This window comes from Ailuropoda melanoleuca, chromosome 9 (genome assembly GCF_002007445.2).
Source record: "Ailuropoda melanoleuca isolate Jingjing chromosome 9, ASM200744v2, whole genome shotgun sequence".
In the NCBI taxonomy this organism is placed as follows: domain Eukaryota; kingdom Metazoa; phylum Chordata; class Mammalia; order Carnivora; family Ursidae; genus Ailuropoda; species Ailuropoda melanoleuca.
The window spans coordinates 69,492,896-69,519,715 of record NC_048226.1 but is presented as its reverse complement, the minus strand read 5'-3'; the positions used below and the strand labels follow the sequence as shown (position 1 = coordinate 69,519,715).

At 41.5% G+C, this 26,820-nt stretch overlaps 1 protein-coding gene across 1 annotated transcript in view; it reads left to right on the top strand.

Moving 5' to 3' along the window:
* Positions 1-11,329, top strand: part of RRM2B (ribonucleotide reductase regulatory TP53 inducible subunit M2B) — an 88,609-nt gene extending 77,280 nt beyond the window's left edge. Inside the window, exon 9 of the mRNA XM_034668404.1 lies at positions 11,279-11,329. Within this exon, the coding sequence (XP_034524295.1) occupies positions 11,279-11,314 (36 nt within the window). The 3' untranslated portion in view covers positions 11,315-11,329. The remainder of the gene's footprint in view (positions 1-11,278) is intronic.
* Positions 11,330-26,820: the final 15,491 nt, after the last annotated feature.

Sequence of the window (26,820 nt, the reverse complement as noted above, 5' to 3'; positions counted from 1 at the left end):
TAAAATAATGATCTTTTATGAGAAAGATCATAGGAAGTCTATAACACATTCAAAATATATGGCACCTTTAGGTATATAGAAATGCAAAGAGCACTATAGTTACAGATCCACTTTGACTGGATTTCTGAGTATATGGACCATTCTTTAAGGGGAAAAATAAACCACCTCACTGTGGTAGACTATATTACTGTTTACCTGTAATTTTGGTACTCCTTTCTATGGTGTCTCTGTCTATGGGAAGATTATCCATCACTGCTCTGTTGTACTCTGAAGTGGCCATGTGACTTGCTTTGGCCAATCTAATGTAGGGCGCTTCTGAGTTGAAGCTGTAAGTCAGTATGTGTGGTCCACGATGCCACAATAAGACTTCTCCATTACCTTGAGTCCCAAAGTGAAATTAACTGGATCAGAGCAGAAGCTGACCCTAACTTGATAAGTAGAATAAGGGAGAGACAAATCTTTGTTGTTGTAAGCCACTGAGGTGTTTAGAGACACTTATTGCCACAGTATAACCTAGTCTATCATGACTGGTACTTTTATCAACTCTCATTTGCCACTGCAAAACCCTCTAGTGAAGAAACAGTCACAAAATAACTTTCTAGTAGTGATAAACAGTACACTTTGAATTTAATACAATAAAAACCATGTGGATTACAAAATTCTTAACTTTCTTTTCTCTCTTCTGGCTTGAAGCAAGACTTCTTTTCCATGCTGGGATATTCCTGATAGCGCTTCACACTAGTTTCTGGGCTGCCTATATTAGTTTACCTAGGCCACCATTACAAGATACCATAGATCGAGTGGCTTGAACAACATTCATTGGTGCCTAACATGCCAAAAAAACCATGGGTGGCTGTGAAAATTCCAGTCACTATGCATAATATTTCTTAAAAAAAAAAGTTTCCTAATTTCAAAACAGAAGCCTAATTGCACCTAGTACTAACCTAAAATTAAAGTAATTCCTTGTTTTCTTTCTCATCGTGTTTACTTTGTTAGAATGAATGGAAATTTTAGCTCTTATATTGGGTTCCCTTGGAAACAGATTCTGAGACAGAGCGTTATATGCAGAAGGCAAGGGAAGTGCTCTTGGGACATACTCTTGTAAGGACACAAAGAAGGCAGGGTTGGTCGGAGTGAGAAACTAATGAGGAACGTGGTTGCAGCTGAGGCTTCAGCTCATCCCAAAGGAATCTGGTCTTCATTATCCTGAATCAACCAGTCATAGCTGTGGGCTGCCCTCTGGAAAGGGTCATAGCTCTGGGCAAGTTGTAGCCTGTGGCTGAGGACAGTGTTCAGTGAGGGACACAGCTGTAAGTTGTCAGCAGCTGATATTAGCAGTTAGGGGGAATATGTGCGCTTCCCAAGAGGAGATCTAGGTGGAGTACCACAGAATCCATTGCAGCCCACCCTTGTGCCATTAGTATTGACTTGCTACTTATAGTAACTTTACCCCACCTTGGAGCAGCTTACACAGGATTCTGGTTGATCTTGTGTTCTGGGGAGTAAGGGTAAGTGGGGTTATTTCTATGTCATCCCTTAGTCTCTTGAACCCATGTAATCTACACAATGGTCATTCATTTGGAATGGCACCCAATCCCTTCAGTTTATCATCTCTGAATTGACACCTCAGTTACATCCTTAAGAGACTGTTCTGTTGCTATCCGGCTGATGGCTTCTAGTGGTGTGCAATCTAATAGGACCAATGGATGCCATGCTCATGTTCCCATTACTCCACTTGTTTCCTGGATAGTGAGTCTCTCATTCTAAGACAATGTTATATGGCATTCCATGTAGGTGAATGAAACACTCTGCAAACCTTTGTTTGGTGGTTTTGGACCAAGGCCCTGTAGGAAGGAAAAGCAAACTTATGTCCAAAATATGTATTGATCTCAGTCAAGATAAATTGCTGCCTCTTAAAGGGTGAAAATAGTTGATCTCTGTGAGGGATGGTATCATGCCAGTGGGCTTAGCTCTGTTGCTGGCATGTTAGACATTTAGCAGTGGCAGTAGCTAGATCCGCTTTGATGAATGGAAATCCATGCTGTTGGGCATAACGTTCGTCCCTACCACCATGTCTGTCATCCGCGAGCCATCATGCCAGTAGTAGAATGGGTGATATTAGAGGTTGGATGATGACAACTGGCCAGTCATCCTGTCTACTTGGTTGTTTACTACCTCTACCATTATGGATGATCTCTGGCATGTGTTAGCATGTGATACATTGATATTTTTTGCCAACTGTCATAAGTCCAAATGTCTCTTTCTCAGATTTTTTTGACCCTGGTATTCCAATCTTCTTTTTCCAGTTCCCTGACCAAGCAGCCAAGCTATTGCCACTCCCCATGAGTTTGTATATATTCTTATGTCATTTCACTTCATTTTTCCACACACAGTGGGTGACTAGATACACCATTTGGAATGCTGCACAATGGAGGACTTCCCTACCTTTCAGAGTCATTACTAACTGATGTTGTGAATTAGCAACAGGCTCACACCAAGCTGTGAGTCTGTTAGGTCTGTCATAACAAAATACTACAAAGTGGGTGGCTTGAACAACAGAATTTATTTTTTTACAGTTTTGGAGGCCAGAAGTCTCAGACCAGCATGCCAGCATGATTAAGCTCTGGTGAAGGCTCTCTTTCTGAATTGGAGACAGCCACCTTCTTGCTGTGTCCTCACATGGTAGAGAGAGAGAGACAGAACAAGCTCTCTAAGGTCCCTTCTTCTACGGGCACTAATCCCATCATGGGGGTCCTGATTCATGATCTCATCTAAATCTAATTATCTCCCAAAGGCCTCATTTTTAAATACCATCAAATTGGAGGTTAGAGCTTCAACATATAAATTTTGGTGAGGCACAATGCAGTCCATAGCACAAGGCAACCCATCCATGAACCAGGACCAACCTATTTTTTTCCTCTTTCATCTGATAATAAGACTCCCTTCTTCCCTGATATAGCTATAAATATGAGTTAAAGTAGAGGGGTTCGGGGCCTTCTGCATCTGTTGCTTACTTGTACCCTCTGGCCCTGCTTGTGCCTGATCCTGGATATACCACTTTTATCTTAGGATGAATTGCTCACCTTTGACAGAGCCTATCCCGTCATGGGCAACTGCATGGTCACTGATGTTCCATCCTCCATTTCTTCTAAGGCCTGGTAGCATGCAAGTAGCTGCTTTTGAATTGTATATAGTACATATATTACCCATAATGATTACAAATGACTTTTTAAATGTAATCAAATGATTTAAAAAACTGGATTCCTATTACCTACGTGATAAAGTCTTTACTAACTCCTCACAGCGAATCGAAGGCCCCCAAGGACCTGGTTCCTGCCAACTTTCTATCCTCATCACTCTTGCCCCATGCAGACATACACTCTATATTCCAGCAATTTCTACATAATCTACACATGTATAAGTCAGAGTCCTGGCAGGAGACAGATGATACACACAAAAGAGGTAACCGAGGAGCTTACTAGACTATTTACAAAGGTGTGGACAGGGTTAAGGGAAACGAGAATGGAGGGTCATTACCACCTCTAGACCTAAAGAGGCAAGTGAGGAAGATGTCCCCTGGATCTAGAGTGAGGTGGGTCAGCCTGGGGAGCTGGAGCTGTGGCCTCCCTGCTCCTCAGAGTGGGAGCCGGGGTGGGGAGAGGGGAGGACGCATATCTGAACTTTGTCTCTCACTTCCCTCCATTCTCTACCTGGTGTATCTCATTGGCTGAAACCAATTAGAAGCCAGAAGTCAAGGGAGCTCCAGAGATGCATTTCACAGAGGCCAGCTCCAGGGCACAGGGCAGAGTGGACAGGGTTGGAGAGTGGCTCTGGAGAGGCAAACAGAAAATGGAGCATATGCACCATGCTTCATGCTTGTGTGTGTGTTTTCCCTCTGCCCAAAAGGCTCATTGGACCCTGATCCCCTCTCCTTGCCGCCTTGCTCATGTGAAAAACTCAATCCTCAGCCATCAATACTCATGCCCAGCCTTTCAATTCAGAGAGCAGCCCATGCATATCTCAGTTACAGCATAAAGCACCTTGCAAAACAATTGTCTATTTACCTGTCTGTCTCCCTGACTACCGTGGGAGCTCACCCATGCTAAGAGCTGGGCCTTTTGTATCTTTCTATTCTTAGAGCCCAGCACTGTGCCTGGAACTTAGTGGGTGCTCAATAGATATCTGTTGTTGAGCATCTTTGTTTTCCTGAAAGTGGAAGCTCCTTTTCGTAAACTTCAAAAGGTTAGTTACTTAAGAGGAACAGTATTCCCTTGATTTCCACATCATAGCAAAGTTTTAAAAGCTCTTTCTTATTTAAGGAACAAAGCCACTTACCCTGCATCCCATCACTAGTGATGTCTGAGAAGCAGGTAGAACCCACATTGTCTATCTCTTGATCTGTGGCTCATTGCTCTTGTCACTAGACGTCCCCAAATGAAAGTGAGAGCATTAGATGGCTCTGTGGAGACAGCTCATACAATTTTACCAGGCGGCAGTCTCAGAGGGAACATTTGGAATGAGTGAGGTTTTAAATGCCTGCTTGAAGAAAATGAACCATTTTGATAATCTCATACTTTCAGAACTTTGCTGGGTCGGTAAGAGTTGAAGTCCAAGAAAGGAGATACCCAGTTACATAAACTAGGTGTTTTTCTTTTCTTTTCTAAAATGAAAACATACTTTTGTTGACTGGATTGTCATCAGGTGCTTGAGGTCAGGCGCAAGTCTCCTTAACATATGTCTCTGCCAGCCTTAGACAGATGTGTCAAAGGAATGGCACATTATACAAGCCGACCGGATGAGGTTGATTCAGCAACATCTGGAGTGGTTCCTGAGATGCTGGCTTTGGTTAACTGCATAGTAGGAGAGTAGTGGCCCCCGCTGGTTTGATGCCAACATCCATTCCCAGCTTTGTGGTTTGGATGTGATTGACTTTAAACCCCAGGTCCACAGGAGGGCCCTGACTGGCTGATCACATTCTCTTGGCCACAGTGATCTGTACAGGAATGAGCCAATGATGTGCAAAGGTACAATCACCAGGAATCCTGGGAGACTCTTGACTCTCTTCTTGCTGGACATGAAGGTGGGAGGGTGTAGTTGCTGGTACTGCTGCGGTCATCTGTGACCACACGGGTCAGATGTTGGAACTAAGGCTAAGGAAAGGAAGAAATGTAAGGAGTGGGAATCCTGTCCTGGTGATACCGTTCGAGACTTGGATCAAGTTGTACCTGAAGCCACACGAAAGTGAGCCACTACATTTCCTAGTCTTAAGCCAGTTTGAATTGTGCTTACTGGGGTGAAAGGGGCACATCAAGGGAAGCAGCATCTGTGGGTGAGGAAGAAAGAAATGTTTCCTGTGGCTTTTCATGTTAAGCCACAGAAATTACTGGGTCATGGATAAAGTCATATAGCAGAATAACCTAGGGAGATTTTCAAACCTGTCTTGCCCTCCTTCTATACCAGGACCCATTCTAGAATCACTGGTGTGTGTGTGTGCACGTGCGTGCGCATACATGTGCACACGCGCAAGGTTTAAAAGCTCTGCCCTAAGTGATTCTGATACAAATCAGTCCAGTCACAGGAACCCCTCCCCCACAACAACATGATGCCTTGTTAATTCTATGGGAGGCCCAACAAAGAATCCTCCACGCTAACTTTATTTAGGGTATTAGACACTCAATGCTCTCTCAGGTCTTCAGTAGCGCTAAGGCTTTCTGCATCCCTGTCCTCTGGGAGAACTGCCCCATGCTTTTATTTCCTCTTTATCCCCCATCTCACCTCTTCAGACTTTATGAAGGTTGATCTTTTAGGTCCTATTTACTCCTCTAGTTGAAGAACTAAGGAATTAAAGGGGTGAATCCATGATATAATTTCTACTGACAAAAGCTGATTACGAGGATTTGGAAACACAAAAGAATAGGTATTTAAAGTGATGACGAGTGGGACATGGATACTAGGAAATAGGGCCTTTGAAGCTTAGAAGTTTGGCCCTTTCCCACCCCCTCCCACAGTGGGGCCACACCAGTTGTCTCTCCTTTTCTTTCTCTTTACCAAATACTACTTAGTTAAGATGTTGTATTGTAGTTTCTCATGATGCAAAACCAGTTAATTCTGCCTGCACTTAGCTGACCCACTATAATTAAAACATTGTTTAAAGGAGCAGAGGAAAGGATACGCTCTTGTACCACATTTTTATACCACAAAAGAGAAAATGATATGAATCAAAAAACAAAATTGTAAGCATGGAACCTTCAACTGAAAATGTACAATTGAGTATTTAGACAGACTCTTCGTAAAGAATGGCTTCCAGGCTGCCTCCCCCAGTAGACATGATAGTAGCTGCTTGAAGAAAGTGAAGGGAGGGGACTAGGAGAGAGGAGGGGAAGTGTTTACAGAGAATCATTTCTCTGTTTCTCTGAAGAGAAAAGTTTCTGAAGCTCCAGAATGTTCCATTTTGATATGAGGGAAAGACTTCTGAATAATCTCTAAGGTGGCCTAAATAATTTTGCTATATATACTATGCTCTATATCAGTGTCCAATAGATGGAACTATTTCTCCCATAGCCAGGATTGATGAACCTTTGATTAAAGAGTAAGAATGGGGGGCGCCTGGGTGGCTCAGTCGTTAAGCATCTGCCTGTGGCTCAGGGCGGGATCCCAGAGTCCTGGGATCGAGCCCCACATCAGGCTCCTCCGCTGGGAGCCTGCTTCTTCCTCTCCCACTCCCCTGCTTGTGTTCCCTCTCTCGCTGGCTGTCTCTCTCTGTGTCAAATAAATAAATAAAATCTTAAAAAAAAAAGAGTAGGAATGGGAGTAGCTGGTGTACATGAGTACAATTTTTGCTTTCTATCTTTGGGTCCTTAGGTTCTGCTGGTCTAGAGATCTAAGTTTCAAAGGGAGAACTACTTCCACAAACAGTTACAATGATTCCATTGACCTGGAAGTTGAGACTGTCACCTGGTTACTTTGGGATACTCATGCCTTTGTATCAGCAGGCAAACAAAGTTACTATACTGCCTGGGGTAACTGACTGATTACCAAGAAGAAACTGAGCACCATTACACCATGGTGGTAAGGAGGGTATGTCTGGAATACAGGAGATCCCTCAAAGATGCCTCTTAGTATTACTATGCTCTGTAATAAAAGTCAAAGGAAATACAACAACCCAATTCAGGCTAGACTGATCATGTTCCAGGCCCTTTAGGAATGAAGTCTTGGGTCACCCCACCAGGTAAAGAAACATGACCAGCTGAGGTTCTTGCTGAGGGCAAAGAGGATGTGGGATGGGAAGCAGGAGAATGTAGTTATAAATACTTTGGCCAGGTGACCGGTTGCAGAAATGAGGTCTAATTGTTCTGAGTATTTATTCCTTATTTTTAAATTAATGTATATTAAGGAAATATTTGCTTCCTTCCCACTCTTATTCCCTTATCATCTAACATAATATGTATTTGTAATTGTTAATTTTAAGATTTTATATATTTGTCAGAGAGAGGGAGCACAAGCAGGGAGAGCGGCAGGCAGAGAGAGAAGCAGATTCCCCACTGAGCAGAGAGCCTGACACAGGGCTAGATCCCAGTACCCCAAGATCATGACCCAAGCCAAAGACAGATGCCCAACTGACTGAGCCACCCAGGCTCCCCAGGAATTGTTAATTTTATATGACAGTATTTAAGTTACAGGATAACAAAGGAGAAGAGTAAACAACACCTAAGAACTTTGCATCTCCTTCTGGGGAAAGGGTTAGTGAGATTTCAGTTGTACACAGGATAGTTATGTCACATTAAGCAGAAGTATGACTTTGTTATTGCCTTTATTTGGAGATCGACTGTGATTTAAGGAAATGTGTATGGGTGCACATTGACAAGGGGTGGACTGTGATGGTCTTTTTGACATGTCAACTTGACGAGGCCAAACTCTTCAGTTATTCTATCAAATACTAATCTAAGTGTTGCTGTGTAAATGTTTTAACGTATGATTAATCCCATGATCAGTTGGCTTGAAGTAAGGGAGATTTTCCTAGATAATGTGGGTGGATCTGATTCATTTTAAAGGCCTCTAAGAGCAGAGCTGCGGTTTCCCTGAAGAGGAAGCAGTTCTGCCTATGTCCAGCTTCAGCCTGTGCCCTGGGATTCATTCTGTCCTTCCTGGTGGTCTGCCCTGTGGATTTTGGACTTGTCTAGTTGGCCCCCACAATTACATAAACCAATTCCTTGCAATAAGTCTATGAATTTGATTTTTCCCAACTCAGTTGTAAGCCCCATGGGAGCAGAGACCTTGTTCTGCTTTCCTGGTTGAACCCTAAGTGAACCTGGCTAAAATGATATTTACGAAGTGTTAACAATGATGATTTCTCAGGAATGGGATTGATTTTAGGTGGCATTTTTTTTTACTCTCTTTTTTGTTCTTTGCCATAGTGTTCAAGTGTTTTAAAAGAGCATTTTAAAAACAGAACAATAGTTTTAAAAAAATCAACAATTTATCAAAAGTATCTAAACCCTAATTCCATTTGCAAAATGTCTCAGAATTCTAGCAAGTTTTTGTAAAACAGAGTTTCAAAAAAAACCTTTGGTCTTTTTTCACAGAATTGGACAAAAAAAAATTCATCTACACTGCGATCTGTTGTGTCCTTTTTGTTTTTTGAATGTTTATTGAGCCTGGGGACCATATCCTACTCTTCCTTTGTTCTTCTTGCTTTGTCTGGCTCAGGGCTGAGAACATTGTAAGTCCCTGTCAACACTTCTCAATAAACACACCCTGCATGTGAATGTATCTGTTCTAGTTTCCTTAACTTTTTCCTGGTTATTTCCCCCACAGTATCCATTTCATCCTTTCAAACTAGGATATCAAGTACTTCAATTTTAAAGCATTCTAAACATTAAGTTGTTGCATATACATTTTCTTTATTTTATTAAAAATATATAGATGGTACTTATTTTTATGGAATTGAAATAGCACACACTTACCATTTCATACTTTGTTCTTTTACTAATGATATTTCAAGCCACATAACCTCAAGTCCACACAATCCATAAACTTGTCTTTTTAATGATTATAGAGCAGTCTGTCATGTAAATACACCACAGTTTGCACATCCAAATCTCTATTTTTGGACATTTGGATTGTTTCCAGTTTCTTTCTATTATAAATAATGTGACCATGAAGGCTTGTTTAGACCAATGGCTTCTTAAAAATTATCTCTTTGGGGCCATTTCCTTAGGTCAATATTCCTAAAGATAAACTATTTGGAAAAAAGGCAGGAACATTTTGTTACCTATTGCCAGACTGCTTTCTAGAAAGCTTGAAACAATTCTACAGCATTGTCAACAATATGTTTCCCTGGAGCCACATTTCCATTGGTTTGTTGACATTATTATTTATCTTTGCTAGTTTACTAGGTGTATACCAGCATCAAAGTTGTTATAACAGCCTTAATATTCTTAGAAGTTCTATTGCTGGGGGTCTACAAATCATGCCCTTTAGAGATTTAGAAGTATTTTTGTCTGGCCTAAGGATCTCTTAGACACCAACTTAAAGCTTTCTGTCTTTGCAAAAGATCTTGCACCTTTGATCTAAATTTCACACTGAAGCTATGTTTTATTGATAACACCCTAGATTTGATCTTTGCCTTCAGGCCATTTCTTACTTTGAGAATATTTGCTACCTCGAAGACTTCCTTGTACCCTTTATATTTCCTCCAAATTCTACTGAAATAGTTCTTTATTTAGTTCATTCCTTTCTTCTTGTATTTGTCATAGCCTAGGAAGCTAAGAGAAGCCAACTGGCTCTTTCAACATTTTGCCTGGCAATCTTCTTAGCCAGATCTAAAGGTTCGTGAGGCACCCTTTCTATTTGTGATGTTAACACAAGCGACAGTTTCAGTAAAATTTCTCCTGGTATATAAATTGTATCCCCTTTGCTCCAGTATCCAATAGGGATCTCCTCACGCTCTGCCAGCCTTCATCAATAGCCTTCTTGAGAATCTCTGGCTTCCCCCCACCATTTGCTCCCAAAGCCAGTCCTCCATGTTTTATGTTTTTCTTACCGCAGCATCACATGACTAGGTGCTGATTTCTATTTCAGTTATCTATCACTGGGTAACAAATTACCCCCAAACTTAGTGGCTTAAGACAACCACTATTGTATTAGTTTTCAATTTTGTTGGTAGATTATTTTAGCTGAGAGGTTGTTTTGTTCCATGCGATGTTATTTGGGCCTGCGGAGGCTAGACTGGGCTGGAATGTCCAAGATGGTTCATTCATATGATTGGCAGTTGGTGCTGGCTGGCAGAGGATGGCTGGGCTGGAGCTGCCATAGAAAGGACTTGAATTCTCCTCCATGTGGCTTGTTTTTACATCATGGTTGCTGAGTTCCAAGAGGAAGGAAATAGAAGCTTGTAGTTTTCTTAAAGCCTGGGCCAAGAGATCCCAGAATGTATTTCTACTCCATTCTATTATCATAGCAGTCCTAGAGTATGCTTAGATTCAAAAGAAGGAGAAATAAACTCCACTTCTCACTGGAAGAAAGGTGCAGATGTATGAGGAGGGAAGAAAGTGATGGTATGATCTTTGGAGTTGATCTATTATGCCAGAGTGACTGGGTCATTACCAGCTTTTCTCAGGAGTCCTGTGGAAGTAGAAGAAACCTACTACTCATTCATCCATTCATTCATTCATTCATTCATTCATTCATTCATTCATTACCAGCTTTTTGCTGACCAGCTACTGTGTGCTGGGCTTTGTTCTAGCCATTGTGGATATAATGGTTAGAAAGACAGACAAGGTCTCTGCTCCCATGGGGCTTACAACTGAGTTGGGAAAAATCAAAATTTTAAAATACATTAGTATTTAAATAAACAAGAAAATTCATAGTTATTGTGGGTTGAACTGTATGACCCCTCCCCCAGCCCATTTACACATATCTTTCCCAATAAACATGAAATTCCTCCAGAGACTGTTCACCATCAGTCTTACAGAGATCTCTAACTCATTGACCCCACCACTATTAAACGCAGTTTGACCTCACTTTTCTTATCCAGTTTAGACACCTAGGCCCATTGTTATAAATACTCCTTCCTTAACTCTCCCTCCATTACACTCTTCTGGAATATTCCAAACCTAATTAAATCCAACTATCTGCTGACTCCCTGCCTGAACCCATGCTTGTGACTTACTTTGATCAATGAAAGTGATTGGAATTGATGTATGCTATTTCTGAATGGAAGCTTGAAAAAAACAAAGCATAATTTGGGGCTCTCTCCCTCTCTTTTTTCCTGCCCTAGGGCCCGACAACACTCCAAATAGGGGCTGCTCTATAAGCCTGGGTTTCTGAGTAAGGAACACTCAACAGAACCCCCAGCTGACTCATGATGAGTGAGAAATAAGCCTTGAGTTTTATGTCACTGAGAGTTTGTTGTTTGTTCCTACAGTACAACCTAACCTATACCTACTAGTGCAGGTGAGTACAAGTATGCCAGTGAAAGTATCTCATGCAGAAAGAGCATTGTGTAAAAGGCACAGAGAAGTCTGGGGATTTCTGGGAATATAACCCACATCGAGCAGACTGAAACTGCAAGAATGAACTTGGAAGAGCAAGTTAGGACTCATTTGTGAAAGGCATCTAATGAAATGACATGGAGTTTAACCCTTGTCATGGAAGTAATTTGGAATCAGTGGAGATTTTCTCATCTTCTCTTCTCTTCTCTTCTCTTCTCTTCTCTTCTCTTCTCTTCTCTTCTCTTCTTCTCTTCTCTCTCTATTTTTCTCCTCTCCTTTCCTTTTCTATTTTTTTAAAAGATTTTATTTATTTTTTTCTGTGAGAGAGAGTAGTGGTGGTGGGGAACAGAAGGAGAGAGACAGACTGCACTGAGCACAGAGCCCAAAGCAGGGCTTAATCACCCTAAGATTATGACCTGAACCAAAATCCAGGTGCCCTGGAATCAGTGGAGATTTTCAAATAAGAGATTATTCTTGCTCAACTGTCTTTTAAGAAGATTATTTAGATTTTAGTATGGAGAAAGAATTGCTGAAGCGGAGATAGTCAAGATTTCAAATATGGAGGAATTTGGGGGAGGGTCTTTTTTACAGTATAGAAAAGAGAAGATGAGGACATGAACCTTGGTGACATGAATGTTTTATCTTTATAATACTAACTTTTTAGTAAAGAAAATATGAGATTGTAGTTAAGACCTTTCTTCTGGAATTAGACAGAACTTGGTTTAAAACCTACTTTTACCTGGCTTTGTTACCTGGATAAGAGCTCCTCAACCTCTTGGCCTCAAATTCCTCTTTGAAAATTAAAGTAATAATGATGTCTCCTTTTTGAATTGTTGTGAGACTTACATTGACTAATGTGTGTAAAACACTTAACATGAGCCTAGCACAGAGTAAGTATTCCACAGATATTAGGTACAGTGGTCATAATGGTAGTGATAGTAGTAAATGGTGTGTGAGACATAGGTTCGCATTAATTCTTCTCAATCTGATTAAATGGTGCAATGGAAATAGATTGGGATTTGGAAACAGAAGGGTCTTAGGCATAATACTACCATTCACTGGCAGTGTCATTTTGGAAAAGGCAACTATCTTTCTTTCTCTCTTTCTTTCTTTCTTTCTTTCTTTCTTTCTTTCTTTCTTTCTCTTTCTTTCTTTCTTTCTTTCTTTCTTTCTTTCTTTCTTTCTTTCTTTCTTTCTCTTTCACTATTTTTTCTAAAAAAGACTATATTTTTTTAGAGCAGGTTTATTTTCACAGTAAAATTAACAGGGAGGTACAGAGTATTCCCATATATTCCTTCTTCTACCACATGCATAGTCTCCCACATTATCAACATCACACACCAGAGTGGTATATTTGTTACAGTTGATGGACCGTCAGTGACACATCATAATCACCCCAAATCCATAGTTTATATTGGAGTTCTCTCTTGGTGTTGTAAATTCTGTGGGTTTGGATAAAAGTATAATGCTACGTACCCATCGTTATCGTTCCATACAGAGTATATTGACTGTCCTAAAAGTCCCCTGTGCTCCACCTACTGACCCTCCCTCCCTGCTAACCCCTGACAACAGTGATATTGTTACTGCTTCCACAGTTTTGCCTTTTCCAGAATGCCGTATAGTTGGAATCATACGATTCACAGCCGTTTCAGACTGGCTTCTCTCACTTAGTAGTGTGTATTTAAGGTTCCTCCATATCTTTTCATGGCTTGATAGCTCATTTCTTTTCAGTTCTGGATAATATTCCATCGTCTGGATGGACCGCTATTTATCCATTCATCTTCTGAAGAACATCTTGAGCATTTCCAAGTTTTGACAGTTAAGAATAAAATTGCTATAAACATCTGTGTGCAGGTTTTGGTGTGGACATGTTTTCAAATCCTCTGGGTAAATACCAAGGAACATGATTTCTTGATCACATGATGGGAATATGTTTAGTTTTCTACGAAGCCACTGTTTTCCAAAATGGTTGTACAATTTTGCCATTCCCATCAACAATGAATGAGAGTTCCTGTTTCTCCACATCCTCACTGACCATTTGATGTCATTGTTCTGGATTTTGGCCATTCTAATAGGTGTGTAGTGGTATCTCATTGTTGTTTTAATTTACATTTCCCTTATGACCTATGACATGGAGCATCTTTTCATCTTTTCATCTATATATCGTCTTTGGTGAGCTGTCAAAGTCTTTGACTCATTTTTCACTTGACAATCAACCAAATTTTATGATCTCCAATTTTCTCATCTACAAAATAGGGGCCTCGATGCCAGGACTGTCTCCATCACAGGGTGTTGGGAGGTTCAAGGTGGGATAAGATCTATGGAAAACTTTTGTAAGTGATGAGGTTCTAATACATAGAAAGTATTATTTATCTGTTATCCCTTTTACTGCTCTTCAGCAAGATTTTTTTTAAACAAAGATTTATTTATTTATTTGAGAGAGAGAGAGATTGTAAACTGGGGGAGAGGGTGAGGGAGATGGAGAGGAAGAGAATCCCATGAAGACTCCCTGCTGAGCAGGGAGCCTTGTTTGGGGCTCAATCTCACAACCCTGAGATCATGACTTGAGGCAAAATCAAGAGTTGGATGCCCAACCCACTGAGCCACCTGTGCACCCCTATGCAGCATGATTCTATTCTTTGTTGGGTTCCCTCTGATATGTGATTTAAGTTCTGAGACTATCAAATTGGAAAATTAGAATCCAAAAGATAAATTTCACAACTAAAGAAAGTAGCACTCAACAAGTTCTGAATTATTCAAACTCTGTGGCTCCTGTGATGAATTGGCACATCTCCCTTCACAAGGGCTTCAGTGACGCAGTCTTGTTTCCACCCAGATAGGAAGGGGGATGTGGTTGCCTCTGAGAACAGACAGGGAACAAAATGAGCAGAAGTTCTGCTCCCTGATGTGCCCAGAGCAGATGTCCTACCCCAGGCATAGCTTTGAAAGGAGAGCCTTGCGTGGTGTCTGTTCCCTAGATGTCAATGGAAGTAGTGCTAATTGAGAGAAATGCTGTGCCAAATCCACCTTTTAATATCTGAGAATTTACTTCATATTAGCTACACCAGTAGTTGCACACCAGGGTGGCTCTCTAAGACTCACTTGGGGACACTTATAAACAATTTCATTTATTAAAAATATTTGTTATGTCTCTAATATGTACTAGTACTAACATGTTCTCTAAACATGGGGATACAGCAGTGAACAAAAAAAATTGGCTCATATGGAGCTTACACATGAGCTAGACACAGAACATATAACACATCAGATGATCCCAGGTGCTATGAAGAAAAATAAAGATGAGTGAGAGTCATAGATAAATGATAAATAGACGCATAAATATACGATATGTCAGATGGCCATGAGTGCTATAAAAAAATACAGTGGAGTGGGGGTCATAGAGGTGATGGGAATGGGGACATGTTATTTTAGACAGATGTCTCTGATAAAGTGACATATGAGCAGAGGCCTGAAGGAAGTTAGAGAAGAAGATATGTGGATATCTGGGAGGATATCTGGGTAAAGAGCCATTAAGCGGAAGGAATAGTATGGGCAAAGGTCCTGAGATAAGAGCAATTAGGCCAGTTGTGACTAACAATGAGTGAGTTGGGGTAGAGGGAGATTTAGGAGGTGAGAGAAGGAGCTGGAGGCTGGGCTCAGATTAGGAGGGTACTTTAGGCCATCAGAAGGATTTAGGATCTTTTTTTTTTTTTAAAGATTTTTATTTATTTATTTGACAGAGATAGAGACAGCCAGCGAGAAAGAGAACACAAGCAGGGGGAGTGGGAGAGGAAGAAGCAGGCTCATAGTGGAGGAGCCTGATGTGGGGCTCGATCCCATAATGCTGGGATCACGCCCTGAGCCGAAGGCAGACGCTTAACCGCTGTGCCACCCAGGCGCCCCAGAAGGATTTAGGATCTTACACTGAGTGAGATAGGAAGGCATTGAAAGTTTTGAGGAGATGACTAACAAGATCTAACTTTGGGTTTTAAACGATTCCTCTGGCTGTCCTGAAGAAGAGCGTAGACTATAGGAGAGGGGACAGGGATGGAGGTCGGAGTCCAGTACATACATGTGCCGAAGGGCACCAGGCAGGAGTTGACGGTGGTCTGCACTAGGGGCTAATGGTGGAGATGGTATCAATATCTGTATTTTCACTGCCTCCCCCGTCCACTGCACTTCCAAATTCTGTAGATTTAGAACAGGAACTAGGGCTCAGTGTTGTAAAAAACATTCTTTAGGTGAATCTGAGGCATGGCCAGCTTTCAAAGCCAGCAACTGGGGATGAGAAACCACACCCTCCTTCCTTGTGAGGCCTGGCCTGTGGATCTTCTGCCTGCTTCTGTTCTTACTTTCCCCTTGGGCTCAGGCCTCTTCTGTAGAGCTCTGCTGCCCTCACTGTTTGTCTGTCCTCCCCGGGTTATCTTCTGCTATTGTCAACCCGCCAAAGCCCAGGGAACTGCCTACTCGCACCCTGGAGGTTAAACCCGCGTGTGCTGCTGCCTGATTTCTCTTCCTTCGATCCCCTTTCCTTTGTCTTGTGTCCCCATCAGAGTCTTTCTCAGGGTTCTGCTCTGCCCCCTAGATAAACTCCAATCTGCTGGCCCCTTACAGCCGGGTCCCAGTCAATCCTGCCATCTGGGGGACCGTCCCATGGTGCCTCCCCAATTATCCTCAGGGAGCCTGAACGCTTCGTTCACCTTGCTTCTGCAACAACACGGAGGTTCGCATTTCTGCCTCTTGGTGCAATGTATTGCATCAGCTAGCTGATGCGGTTCCTTTCTGCCTTACCAAATGCTATGCATCCTGCAGGGACTTGGCACAAATTCTTATCAAAACCACAGTTTTAGAAAGTTTGAATGATTAACACATGAACATGATTCAAAATTCAAAGGACTGGGGAAGGATATATATTTACAAATTAGTTTTCTGATACCACGACTGCCAGTCAATCAGTTCTCCACCCCAGAGTCTTGACTCTACAAGCTACCTGTGCACCCGTCCACAAATATTCTATCATATTTAGTCATGTAGGTGTGTTTATATTTTTTATTTATAAATAGTTCTTGTTAACAGATACACATACACATACACAAGAATATTTGTGTGTGTCTGTGTGTTTGTTCTACTAATGGTAACATGTTATTCACATTGTTTTGCCCCCCTTTTTTCATTTAAAATATTCATCATTGTTCACAACCAGTACACACAGGACTGTCTCCTTCTTCTCCTCCTCCTCCTCCTTTTCCTTCTCTTCTTCTCCTCCCCCCTTCCTCCTCCTCCCTTTCCCCCTACCCCTCTGTTTTCCTCCTCCTTCCTCTTCTTTGTCTCTGTCTCCTTCTTCTTCTCCTCCTTCTTTGTATCCTTCCTCTTCTTCTTCTCTGTCTCTGAACTTAGTAGTTGCATCATTAAATCATTTCATTTTGAAGTCGTATTTTTTTATTGTGGCAAAATATACATAACCTAAAATTTACCATTTTAATGCTTTCTAAATATACATTGCAATGGTATCAAGTACATTCACATTGCTGTGCAACTGCCATCTATCTTCAGACTTTTTCATTTTCCCAAACTGAAATCCCACATCCCTGAAGCACCAACTCACCAGTCTCTCCTCCCCCCAACCGCTGGCATTCACTGTCCTAGTTTGCGTCTCTAAGAATTTAACGACTCTAGATAACTCATACAAGTAGAACCATGTAGTATTTGTCCTTTCGTGGCTGGCTTATTTCACTTAAAATAATGTCTTCAAGGTTCGTCTGTGGTACAGTGTGTGTCCAAATTGCCTTCCCTTTTAAGGCTGCATGATATCCCATTGTATGTGTAGACCCCATTTTGTGTCTCCATTCATCTCCACACGAACGCTCGCGTTGATTCCACTTGCTGCCACTTGGCTGCTCCGAAAAGTGCCGCCGTGAACGTGAGTGCGCAAGTGTCAGTTTGAGTCCCTGCTCAATTCTTCTGGGTATATACCAACTGGTAAACCCTTAGCAAAACCTAATCAAGAGAAAACCCAAATTACCAATATCAGAATTGAAAGAGGGGGCATCACCACAAGAGCCATTAAGGAGGGCGCGTTATGTGATGAGCACTGGGTGTTATATGCATCTAATGAATCATTGAACGCTACACCAAAAACTAATAATGTACTGTATGTTGGCTAACTGAATTTAAATTTTAAAAAATTCACCCTTTTAAAGCATACAATTCAGTGGTTTTTTTTTTTAAATTATATTTTAAAAATTGTGCAACAATCACCACGATTTAATTCCAGAGCATTTTCACCTCGGCTTTTTAAACTATAGCTCCTTTTATTTATTTTTCATTCATTGTTCTAGGGATTACACCATACATCTTTAACTGATCACAATCTTCTTAGACTTTTTATTGAATTACTTCAAGAAAGACGTAGAAATTTTTCAGTAGTACAGTTGCATTTTCCACCATCTTTTTTGCTATTTTTACCATATATATTACCTCTATATACATTTTTTGAGATATGATTATACCATAAAATTCACCCTTTTATAGGAAAAATTGAATGGGAAGAAATCAGAGAGGGAGCCAAACCATGAGAGACTCTTGACTTCAGGAAAGAAACTGAGGGTTGTGGAAAGGGAGCATTTTCATCAGTCCAAAAAGAAACCCCATATCCATTAGGGGTCACTCTCCATTCCCCACTCCCCCCAGCCCTGGCAACTACTCATCTATTTTTTGTCTCTATGGATTTGCCTATTCTGGACATTTATTATAAATGAAATAATATAATACCTGTATATATTTTAAACCTAACAACACAATGCTATACTTTTTGTCTTAAAAAGTCAAATGAATTCAAATTAAGAGAAGAGAAAGAAAAACATATCGTTTTTATATTCATCCACATATTACCATTTTTGATGCTTTTCATTCTTTCCTGTCGATCTGAGTTACCATATGGTGTCATTTCCTTTTATTCTGAAGAGCTTCCTTTAGCATTTCTTGTAATTCTCCCTTCCCCGTTTAAGATCTTGTGCCAAAACAGGGGCCAAGGAAGCTTCTGCTGTATGCCAGTTCCATTACTTGGTAAATTGAGATTTTAAAGGAATGTGCCCCTTTAATCGTAGTTATTGAACACATGGGCATAAAATTGTTGATATTATTCTCTTCGCATACTTTTAATGTTGTGTCTCTTGTGTTGATGCCCCCTCTTTCAATCCTGATACTGGTAATTTGGGTTTTCTCTTGATTAGGATTTGTTAAGGGTATATCAGTTGTGATCTTTTCAAGGAATCAATTTTTGGTTTTATTAATTTTCCGTATTTCTTTTTTTTAATTTCTGTTGTGTCTTTATGTTTGTCCTATTTATTTTAGGTTTAATTTGCTCATCCTTTTCTATCTTCCTTAGGTGTCAAGTTATGTCACTGATTTTAACCTTTTCTTATTCTCTCATATAAGCAGTTAAGGTTATAACTTTCCCGGTTTCAATACAGCTCCCAAATTTTCATATGTTGCAATTTCACTATCATTCTATTTAAAATATTTTCCAATTTTCCTTGTGATTCCACCCCCATCCCCCAGCCTATTTAAAAATGTGTTGTTTAATTTCTAAATATTTGGGGCTTTCCCCGTTATCAGCCCCTTCAGGGTCAGTCTCTCTCTCTCTCTTTTTTTTAAAGATCTTATTTATTTGAGAGAGAGAGCACGAGCGGAGGTGGGGAGGGACAGACATGAGGGGGGTGGCAGAAGGAGAGGGACAAGCAGACTCCCTGCTCAGCAGGGAGCTATCGATCCCAGGACCCTGAGATCAGGACCTGAGCCTAAAGCAGATGCTTAATCCCAACTGCGCCACCCAGGCGCCCCCTAGTGTCAGTCTCTTCAGAGCCTTGTCGATCTTGCCCGTGTGCAATCTGATCGTGGAGGGCTGAATTCTGCGATAGCCCTCAACGGTCTCCGACCTCTTGATATTCATGCCCTTATGTAATCCTCTCCCCTTGAGTGTGGGCTGCACTTAGTGACTTGCTTTAACCTGTAGAATACAGCAGAAGTCACAGCACATCAGTTCCGTGACTAGGTGAAAGCACGTCATGATTTGTGTCTTGCTCGCAGACTTGCGGGCTTTGATGAGCAAGCTGCCATACTGGAGAGGCCTTTGTGGCAAGGAACTGAGGGCAACCTCAAGCCAACAGCCAACAAGGAATGAGGCCCTTGGCCCAACAGCCCTCGAGGGACTGAATCTTGCCAACAGCCAGGTAAGTGAATTTGGAAATGGATCCTGCTTTAGTTAAGTCTTCAGGTGAGACCCACCTCTGGCTGATTGCAGCCTCATGAAAATCCTGAAGGATTTTCCATAAATGGATTCCTGAGCCACAGGAACTGCAAGATGATGAAAGCGTGTTATCTTAAGCAGCTGAATTTTGGCGTTTGGCAACAATGCCTTAACTAACACATCAACCCTTGGCCAAGGAGGTGCAGTGAATCCTTATGCGTACTTCTGATGCCCCTCCCTTGTCTACCTCATCTTAGGTACCCTGCCTTGGAAATTCCAACAGACTTACTAGCCCAGAACCCTGCTCTATATATTTGGGTATTTTAAGAGAAAGGACTGAGTTATAAACATCTTCATATCCTCCACAGATTTTAATTTAATATAAAATTTGATTATTGACTGGCATGCTTTCCAACTTGAACTGCCCTAATGCAGCTTGATCAGGGGCAGGTCTTTTTTTTTTTTTTTTTTAAGTTTTAGTTTTAATTCCCGTTAGTTAACCTACAGTGTAATATTAGTTTCAGGTGTGCTATAGTGACTCAGCGCTTCCATACAACACCTGGTGCGCATCACAAGTACACTGCTTAATCACCGGGGGCACCTCTTAATGGGAAGTCGGGAGACCCTGGGCAGGGCTCCGCAGTTTGAAACCCCAGGCCTTTATGAACCATATACCTCACACACAGAGCTCATCTGCACTGAGTCACTCCTTCCACTTCTAGACCTGGATGGAGTTCCGTCGTGCAGGCGTGGAATCTGGTTTTGCCAGTGGGCTCCAGCGGTTTCGATGGCACAGGGTGGCCGTGCAGGGGAATTAGCTCTCCATGGGATCCACCTTAACTAATAGGAAATGGGAGATGGAAGTAAGCTGGGCAGATAAATTCCATTTTCTTTCTTCCTTCTGTAGACTTTTATGATGTTTAGTCCCTCTTGGTAGACTTTCTAGAAAAGTCCCACAGCCCCAGCAAGTGCAACTGCTGAATGACCCGCAACATCTCTCTGTGACTCATTAAAGGACCAACCAGCATAGTCACAAATCACACAGCACTGCTTTGTATCTTCCTGTGTCTCAGTTCCACTTTTCTTCCCCCTCACCTCCTGCTAGGCTCACACTTCTCAAAGAACGCATCCCTACCTTAATGTTTGCCTTAGGTTCATCTTTCGGGAGAACCTGGGCTAACAGAGAGAGGGCATCGTGGTTGATCTTTGCTTTGTGTGTTCATCTTAATGAACAATTTCTGAGGAGTATTCTTTAGCATAACAAGTAGAACCAGGACTCACCCTTGGTAATTCACAAAGCCAATTTCACGTGTTACTTACTTTGTGTCACATTCTGTTGTGTGTTGCACATCCTCTCCGTTCCTGAAACTCTATGCTGATGGTGGTGAATGTTAACCTAGATGAATTGAGGAAAGAATCAAGTGGAAGGCAACTTGACTGAAGACGTTGTTGACGGTGCTCCTTGCCCTTGTATTGACTGGCTAGATGGAGCTAAAGTACTTTTAAAAAATGTATGATTTTCAAATGTACTCAATGAAATTCTGTTATGGTCCAGGAAAAGCTTTTGCCTGCATCCCATCTCACTGTCCTGCCGTGGCTTCGTGCATTTTGTGCCATCTCTCTTCAGTCTAGTGAAAATGTCAGGGGATTTGTTGAAAGGGCAACCCACAGACAGAGAAAGGCACGGACCCCTTTCTTCTCTAATCAGTTTTGAGTTTCAGCAGCATACCAGGTAAAAGTAAGAACTCAGAAATGTTGGAGGCTTTTTTCCCCTGAAATAAGCGGGGAGCCTAAAAGTAAACTAATTACATGTACGTGCCTGTTTCTCTCTTTCCACAATACCACATGCAGTCAGACGAAAAGGGTTCTTCCTAAGCCCCTAACTTTATGTAAATTACATGCAATTTATTTTCCCTTCAGCCTCAAAGCTTGGTAAGTGTAGCCAGACCAAAAAGACTGTTAATAAAGCACACTGTAGACATTACACAAAAGCAAGTCTGTTCTAATGCTTTTCATTATATCAGAGCCATAAATTGCAGACTCTTTCATTAGCATACGTAGGGTTGAAGAGAGGGTGTCTGAGAGGGTAGAAGTTACCTAGTTCCTTCCCTCTCCACTCTGCCCCCCTCATGGTTTAATGGAGCTTACCACAGCCAGGGGGTGCCCTTCATGGTTCTAGCAATCAAGTGACCATGTGGGGGTTGTTGAAAGGACTCTGATCCCCATATGCAGGAGACATTATGAGATGTCAAAGAGAGGCCCCTAATTTAGTTTGGGGGTGGGATAGGGTTGAGGAAAAATTAAGGGGACATCTTTTTAGAGTTTGACACCACTGAGCTAATTCTTGAAGGCATAGTAGGAGCTAGCCATATAAATAAATGGGATGGCATATAATCATTCTTTGGGATAATGAGTTCCTACTTTGTCTCAGAGACACTTTCTTGGGATAGCAATAAGGGTGTACATATAACAGGAATAAAATATAAGATGATGTGTATTACCTCAGTTAGATAAATAACTGTTTTTCATTTCTCTTACGTTATAATCTCCTAAATAATTTTCTTCTCGAGTAGCCTCCTTTCAACCTACAAACATGTTCAAGTCAGCTCTATCCAGAGAGAGAACACTTATATCCATTAGGATTCTTTCAGGTAGAAGTTGAGGTTGAGACAGGAAATCAATTATAACCAACTTAACTAGAAAGGGGATTTTGGGAGATTGTTGAGATCTAGGGTTGTCTAACTAAGGGGCAGCTGGACTCAGTGGCTCAGATAATGTCACCAGGACCTGGTGTCTGTCCATCTCACTGTTCTGATTTCTGTAGTGTTGGTTTCATTCTCTGCTAGGCTCTCTTCTTAGGGCAGGGGAGAGGTGGGGATGACTGTAGAACTCAGAACTGCTTCTCACTTCTAATCTTCCCTCCAAAAAGAGTAGCTGCTTTCCTGATAGTTCAAGTGAAAATTCCAGAATTGTGTCTATAGGCCTAGATTTTAAAGGATTTGGGTCATTGCCCCATTCATGCCAGCCCTTGTGTTATTTTCCAAAGATGATTGCAAAGAGAATGCGAGTGAAACGTGCTGTGTTGATTGAAGCCTAGGCCACGTGTTGACTCATGGGTTACCTGAAGTCTATGGGATAAAAGTAGAGAACGTGCAGTTTCCCTCTTGCAATTCAACTTGTCACGAGAAGAAGGGGGTGGTAGATGCCGAGTGGCCAAGTCAGCCCACGTGTGCTACAGTGCCTTTGCGGCTTGTTCATCAAGCTAGTGCCCTGTCTTCCAAATGTGGGACTTTTTACTGTTATTTATTTGAGAGAGAGAGAGAGAGCAGGAGCAGGGAAGAGGCAGAAGGAGAGAGAAAGGGGGAAACAGACTCTCTGCTGAGGAGGGAGCCTGATATGGGACTTGATCCCAGGACCCTGGGATCATGACCTGAGCTGAAGGCAGATGCTCAATGCACTGAGCCACCCAGATGCCCCACCTAATTGTGTGACTTTTAGCAAGTTTCTTAATCTTTTTAAGCCTTACTCTGTCCATCTATAAAATGGGGACAATAATACCTTGCTGGGCTGCTGTAAGGATGCAATAAAATCAAGTACACATAGAACCTGGCAAACCACTTAGCCCACAGGAAACTCTTGGCAAAGTTAGTCCCTTTGCTTTTCCAACCTCTGTCCTCTTCACTTTGCTGCTAACACCCTCCAAAGTTTAGTTGACACCCACTTTCCGTTAATCTCCCACCTTTCGTTTAGTTCTTCACCTAACACAATCCAACTTCTGCCTTCCCGCTTCACTAGAAGGGCTCCGGACAATGAGCTCTTCGTGGGCTTCATCTTATCTAATCTCTCTGGAGCATTGGAAGCCCTGGACTCCCTCCTTTTTTTCAAACCTCTCTCTTTCTTTAGCTTGGAGGAGAGAGTAGCCAAAGGGATAAACTGTGTCAGTTATTAAACTATTGTCTCTCAATTTTAACCCACTCTCTATACTCTACCGTTGGAGACTTCACTCCTCTTGTAATTAACAGAATAAACAAGTAGGCAGAAATTCATCAAGGATATAGAGGTCCCAAATAACACTATTGACTTGATAAAATTGACATTTCTAGAACACTCCACCCAACACCAGCAGAATACACAAAATTTAATGACCAACACAGTTCATCCCTTTAGCTACTCAGCATTTATAACCACTTTCTACACGTTTTAAACTTTCCTACAGTAACAAAGACTTCTTTATGCTTTCACCTAACAAAGGGCAACTAGTTTTTGTGCAACTAAAAACATTTCTCTTCTCCCCAAAATGAATAAAAAATTTCAAAAGTTATTGAATCAATCTTTATGGGACAATCATCGTAGATATCTCTAGGCTACATTAATTACTTCTGAAATACAGTCACAGTGCTGACTGAGTATTTTTTTTACCTAAAGGTGAATCATAAAGTTAATTAACACCGTCAACCTTCGTATATAATAATAAGGGAAAAGAGAGGAGTAGTGGGAGTTACAAATACACACATGTACATACCCTAATAATTAATATATACTATTATAGTAGATATTATATTATTACCTATATTAGTATGTATACACACCCACATATATACACAAATATATACAGATATGTACCCAAAATACGCATAACAAGTGAGGAAGGAAATATGCCTAACTGTTAGAGTCCTCGTGTCTATAAACGGCCACAGGAAACTGTTGGACTTCCTTCTCCCCCTACTATTCCATGTTTTCTTTGTCCTTAGCCAGAATCTCAGTTGATCAGAGTTATTTACTTGAAAGGGTGACTCAAACTTTCATACCCAAAGGGTCTGCATCCTCAATAGCCCTGACTTTTTTTTAAAATTTTCATTACCTTTTATTCTTGGATACATGAGTATTAAGAAGCACCTCAGAGAACTCCTCGGGTTCTAGATGTAATCCTCTTCCCTCTCATTGGGTAGCAATCTATTCACCTTTGGTAGTTGGGATAAATCATGCCAGCCGGAAGGGTGATCCTCTTCTTTGCCTATTGGTTCAGAAGTACAAGGAATACAGAATGGCCAAGCATGTCAGCTTCCAATTCAGTGGAACTTTCATTGTGTTTCATGGTGGAAACATTTCTCTCTTAAGAACCAAGACCTCCAAACCAGCAGAGTTCAAAGTTGCAGGGGAAGCAAAAATTCTGAAGGGAATTGTTAAGTGCAAGAGTGAGAGAAGCTACTCTCGTTTCTACCTCTTGCTTCCTGGAACTGTCTGCTTATTTAGGAAACATTGCTTTATCTTGGTTGTTAACTTAAAGCATAACTGCATCTTGCCTTATCCATTCAGTGTTGTCTCCCAACTGGTGCCATAGTTGGGTCTCCAGCAGGCCCTTCCAATGTCGTATTCAGCCAGCTGCTTCTGGGCGATGGAGGGTTTCCTGGGCATGAATCCACTACTGCACTTCTTTGTGTCCTAGAGCCAGAAACAAAGGCATTTTAGTATGAATGGCAGCACCAGCAGTAGAGATCATGTAGTTCGATGAGATAAGAGAATCCTGGAAATACCATGATCTTTAATCCCCAATTTTGTATCTCTGTGTCAGATCATTAGTTTTACCTCCATACTTTTCACATAAACGTGAAAAACATTGATCAAATTCCATTGTCAGTGAACTCCAAATTGTTTTATTAGAATTTCTTGAAACAGGGCGCCTGGGTGGCTCAGTCGGTTAAGTGTCCGCCTTTGGCTCAGGTCATGATCCCAGGATCCTCAGATTGGGCCCCGCATTGGGCTCCCTGCTCAGTGGGGGGTCTGCTTCTCCCTCTCCCTCTGCCCCTCCCCCTGCTCATGCTCTCTCTCTCTCTCAAATAAATAAATAAGATCTTAAAAAAAAATTTCTTGAAACAAATGGGCTCCTACATGGATGAGTCTTATCATCTTACCATCTTAATTACCCTGGAATTTGCTAAATTACCCTGGAATTTAAATGTTCTTTAAATGTGTTCATGATACAGTCGTGGCCTTCCACATAATCATAAACATACTTTGCAAATATATGTATGTATGGCTCATAGGATCTATGGGTAAGGATTTTGGACCAAATATTTCAAGCTATACATGCAAAAATATTGGCTTACAGTCTTCTAATTTAGAACTCAGGAAGAGGGTTCTAGAAGCAAGGCCTCATGCTTCGAAATGAGAAAGGGTTGAGTCTATGTATTGGTTTCCTATTACTGTTGTAATAAATTACCACAAACTTGTGGCTTAAAAAATGCAAATCTATTATCTTATAGTTCTGGAGTTTTGAAGGCTGAAATGGGTCTCACTGGGTTAAAATCAAGGTGTTAGCCTGCTGTTTTCCTTTCTGGAGGCTCTAGAAGAAAATGTTTCCTTGCTTTTTTTAGCTTCTAGACGCCGACACGTTTCTTGACTCTGGGATCCCTTTCTCCATCTTTGAAGCCAACAATGCTGCATCTCTTTGTGTTTTCTGTAGTTCGTATCCCTACCTCCCGCACGGCCCCTCCCCCCCAACTCTTCTGGCTTCCTCTTCTACTTCGAAGGACCCATGGGATTGCATTGGCCCACCTGGATAATCTAGCATAATCTCCCTATCTAAGGCCAGTGGGTCAGCAATCTTAATTCCATTTGAAATCGTAGTTCCCCTTTGCCATGTAGGGTAAAATACCTGGATCCTGGGATTTAGGACACAGACATCTTTGAGGGGCCATTATTGTGTGTAAAGACCTTATTCTGGATTCCAGCCCAGTGTCTTCAGAACTGTGTAGCATTGGGCAAGTCACTAATTTTTCAAAAAGCCTTATTTGATAGCAGGATAATGGCGGGCATTTGGTGCAGATCAAATGTGCTGATATCTGCCATGCACTTAAGAGTCCCTGCACATAGCAACAGTGAATGTTAGCCAGTTTTGTTTTAGAACTTAGGTATGTTTGCTCTCTGTGGGTCTGGATCAGAGATCCCTTTTCTGAACTTCCACAGAAGCCTGTCCTTCCCTGACCATTGTGTACCCAATATTGCAATGTCACATCCGTTTATGTATCTTTTTCCTCTATTAAACAGAGTTTCCTGATGGTAGGGAAACTAGTTTATATA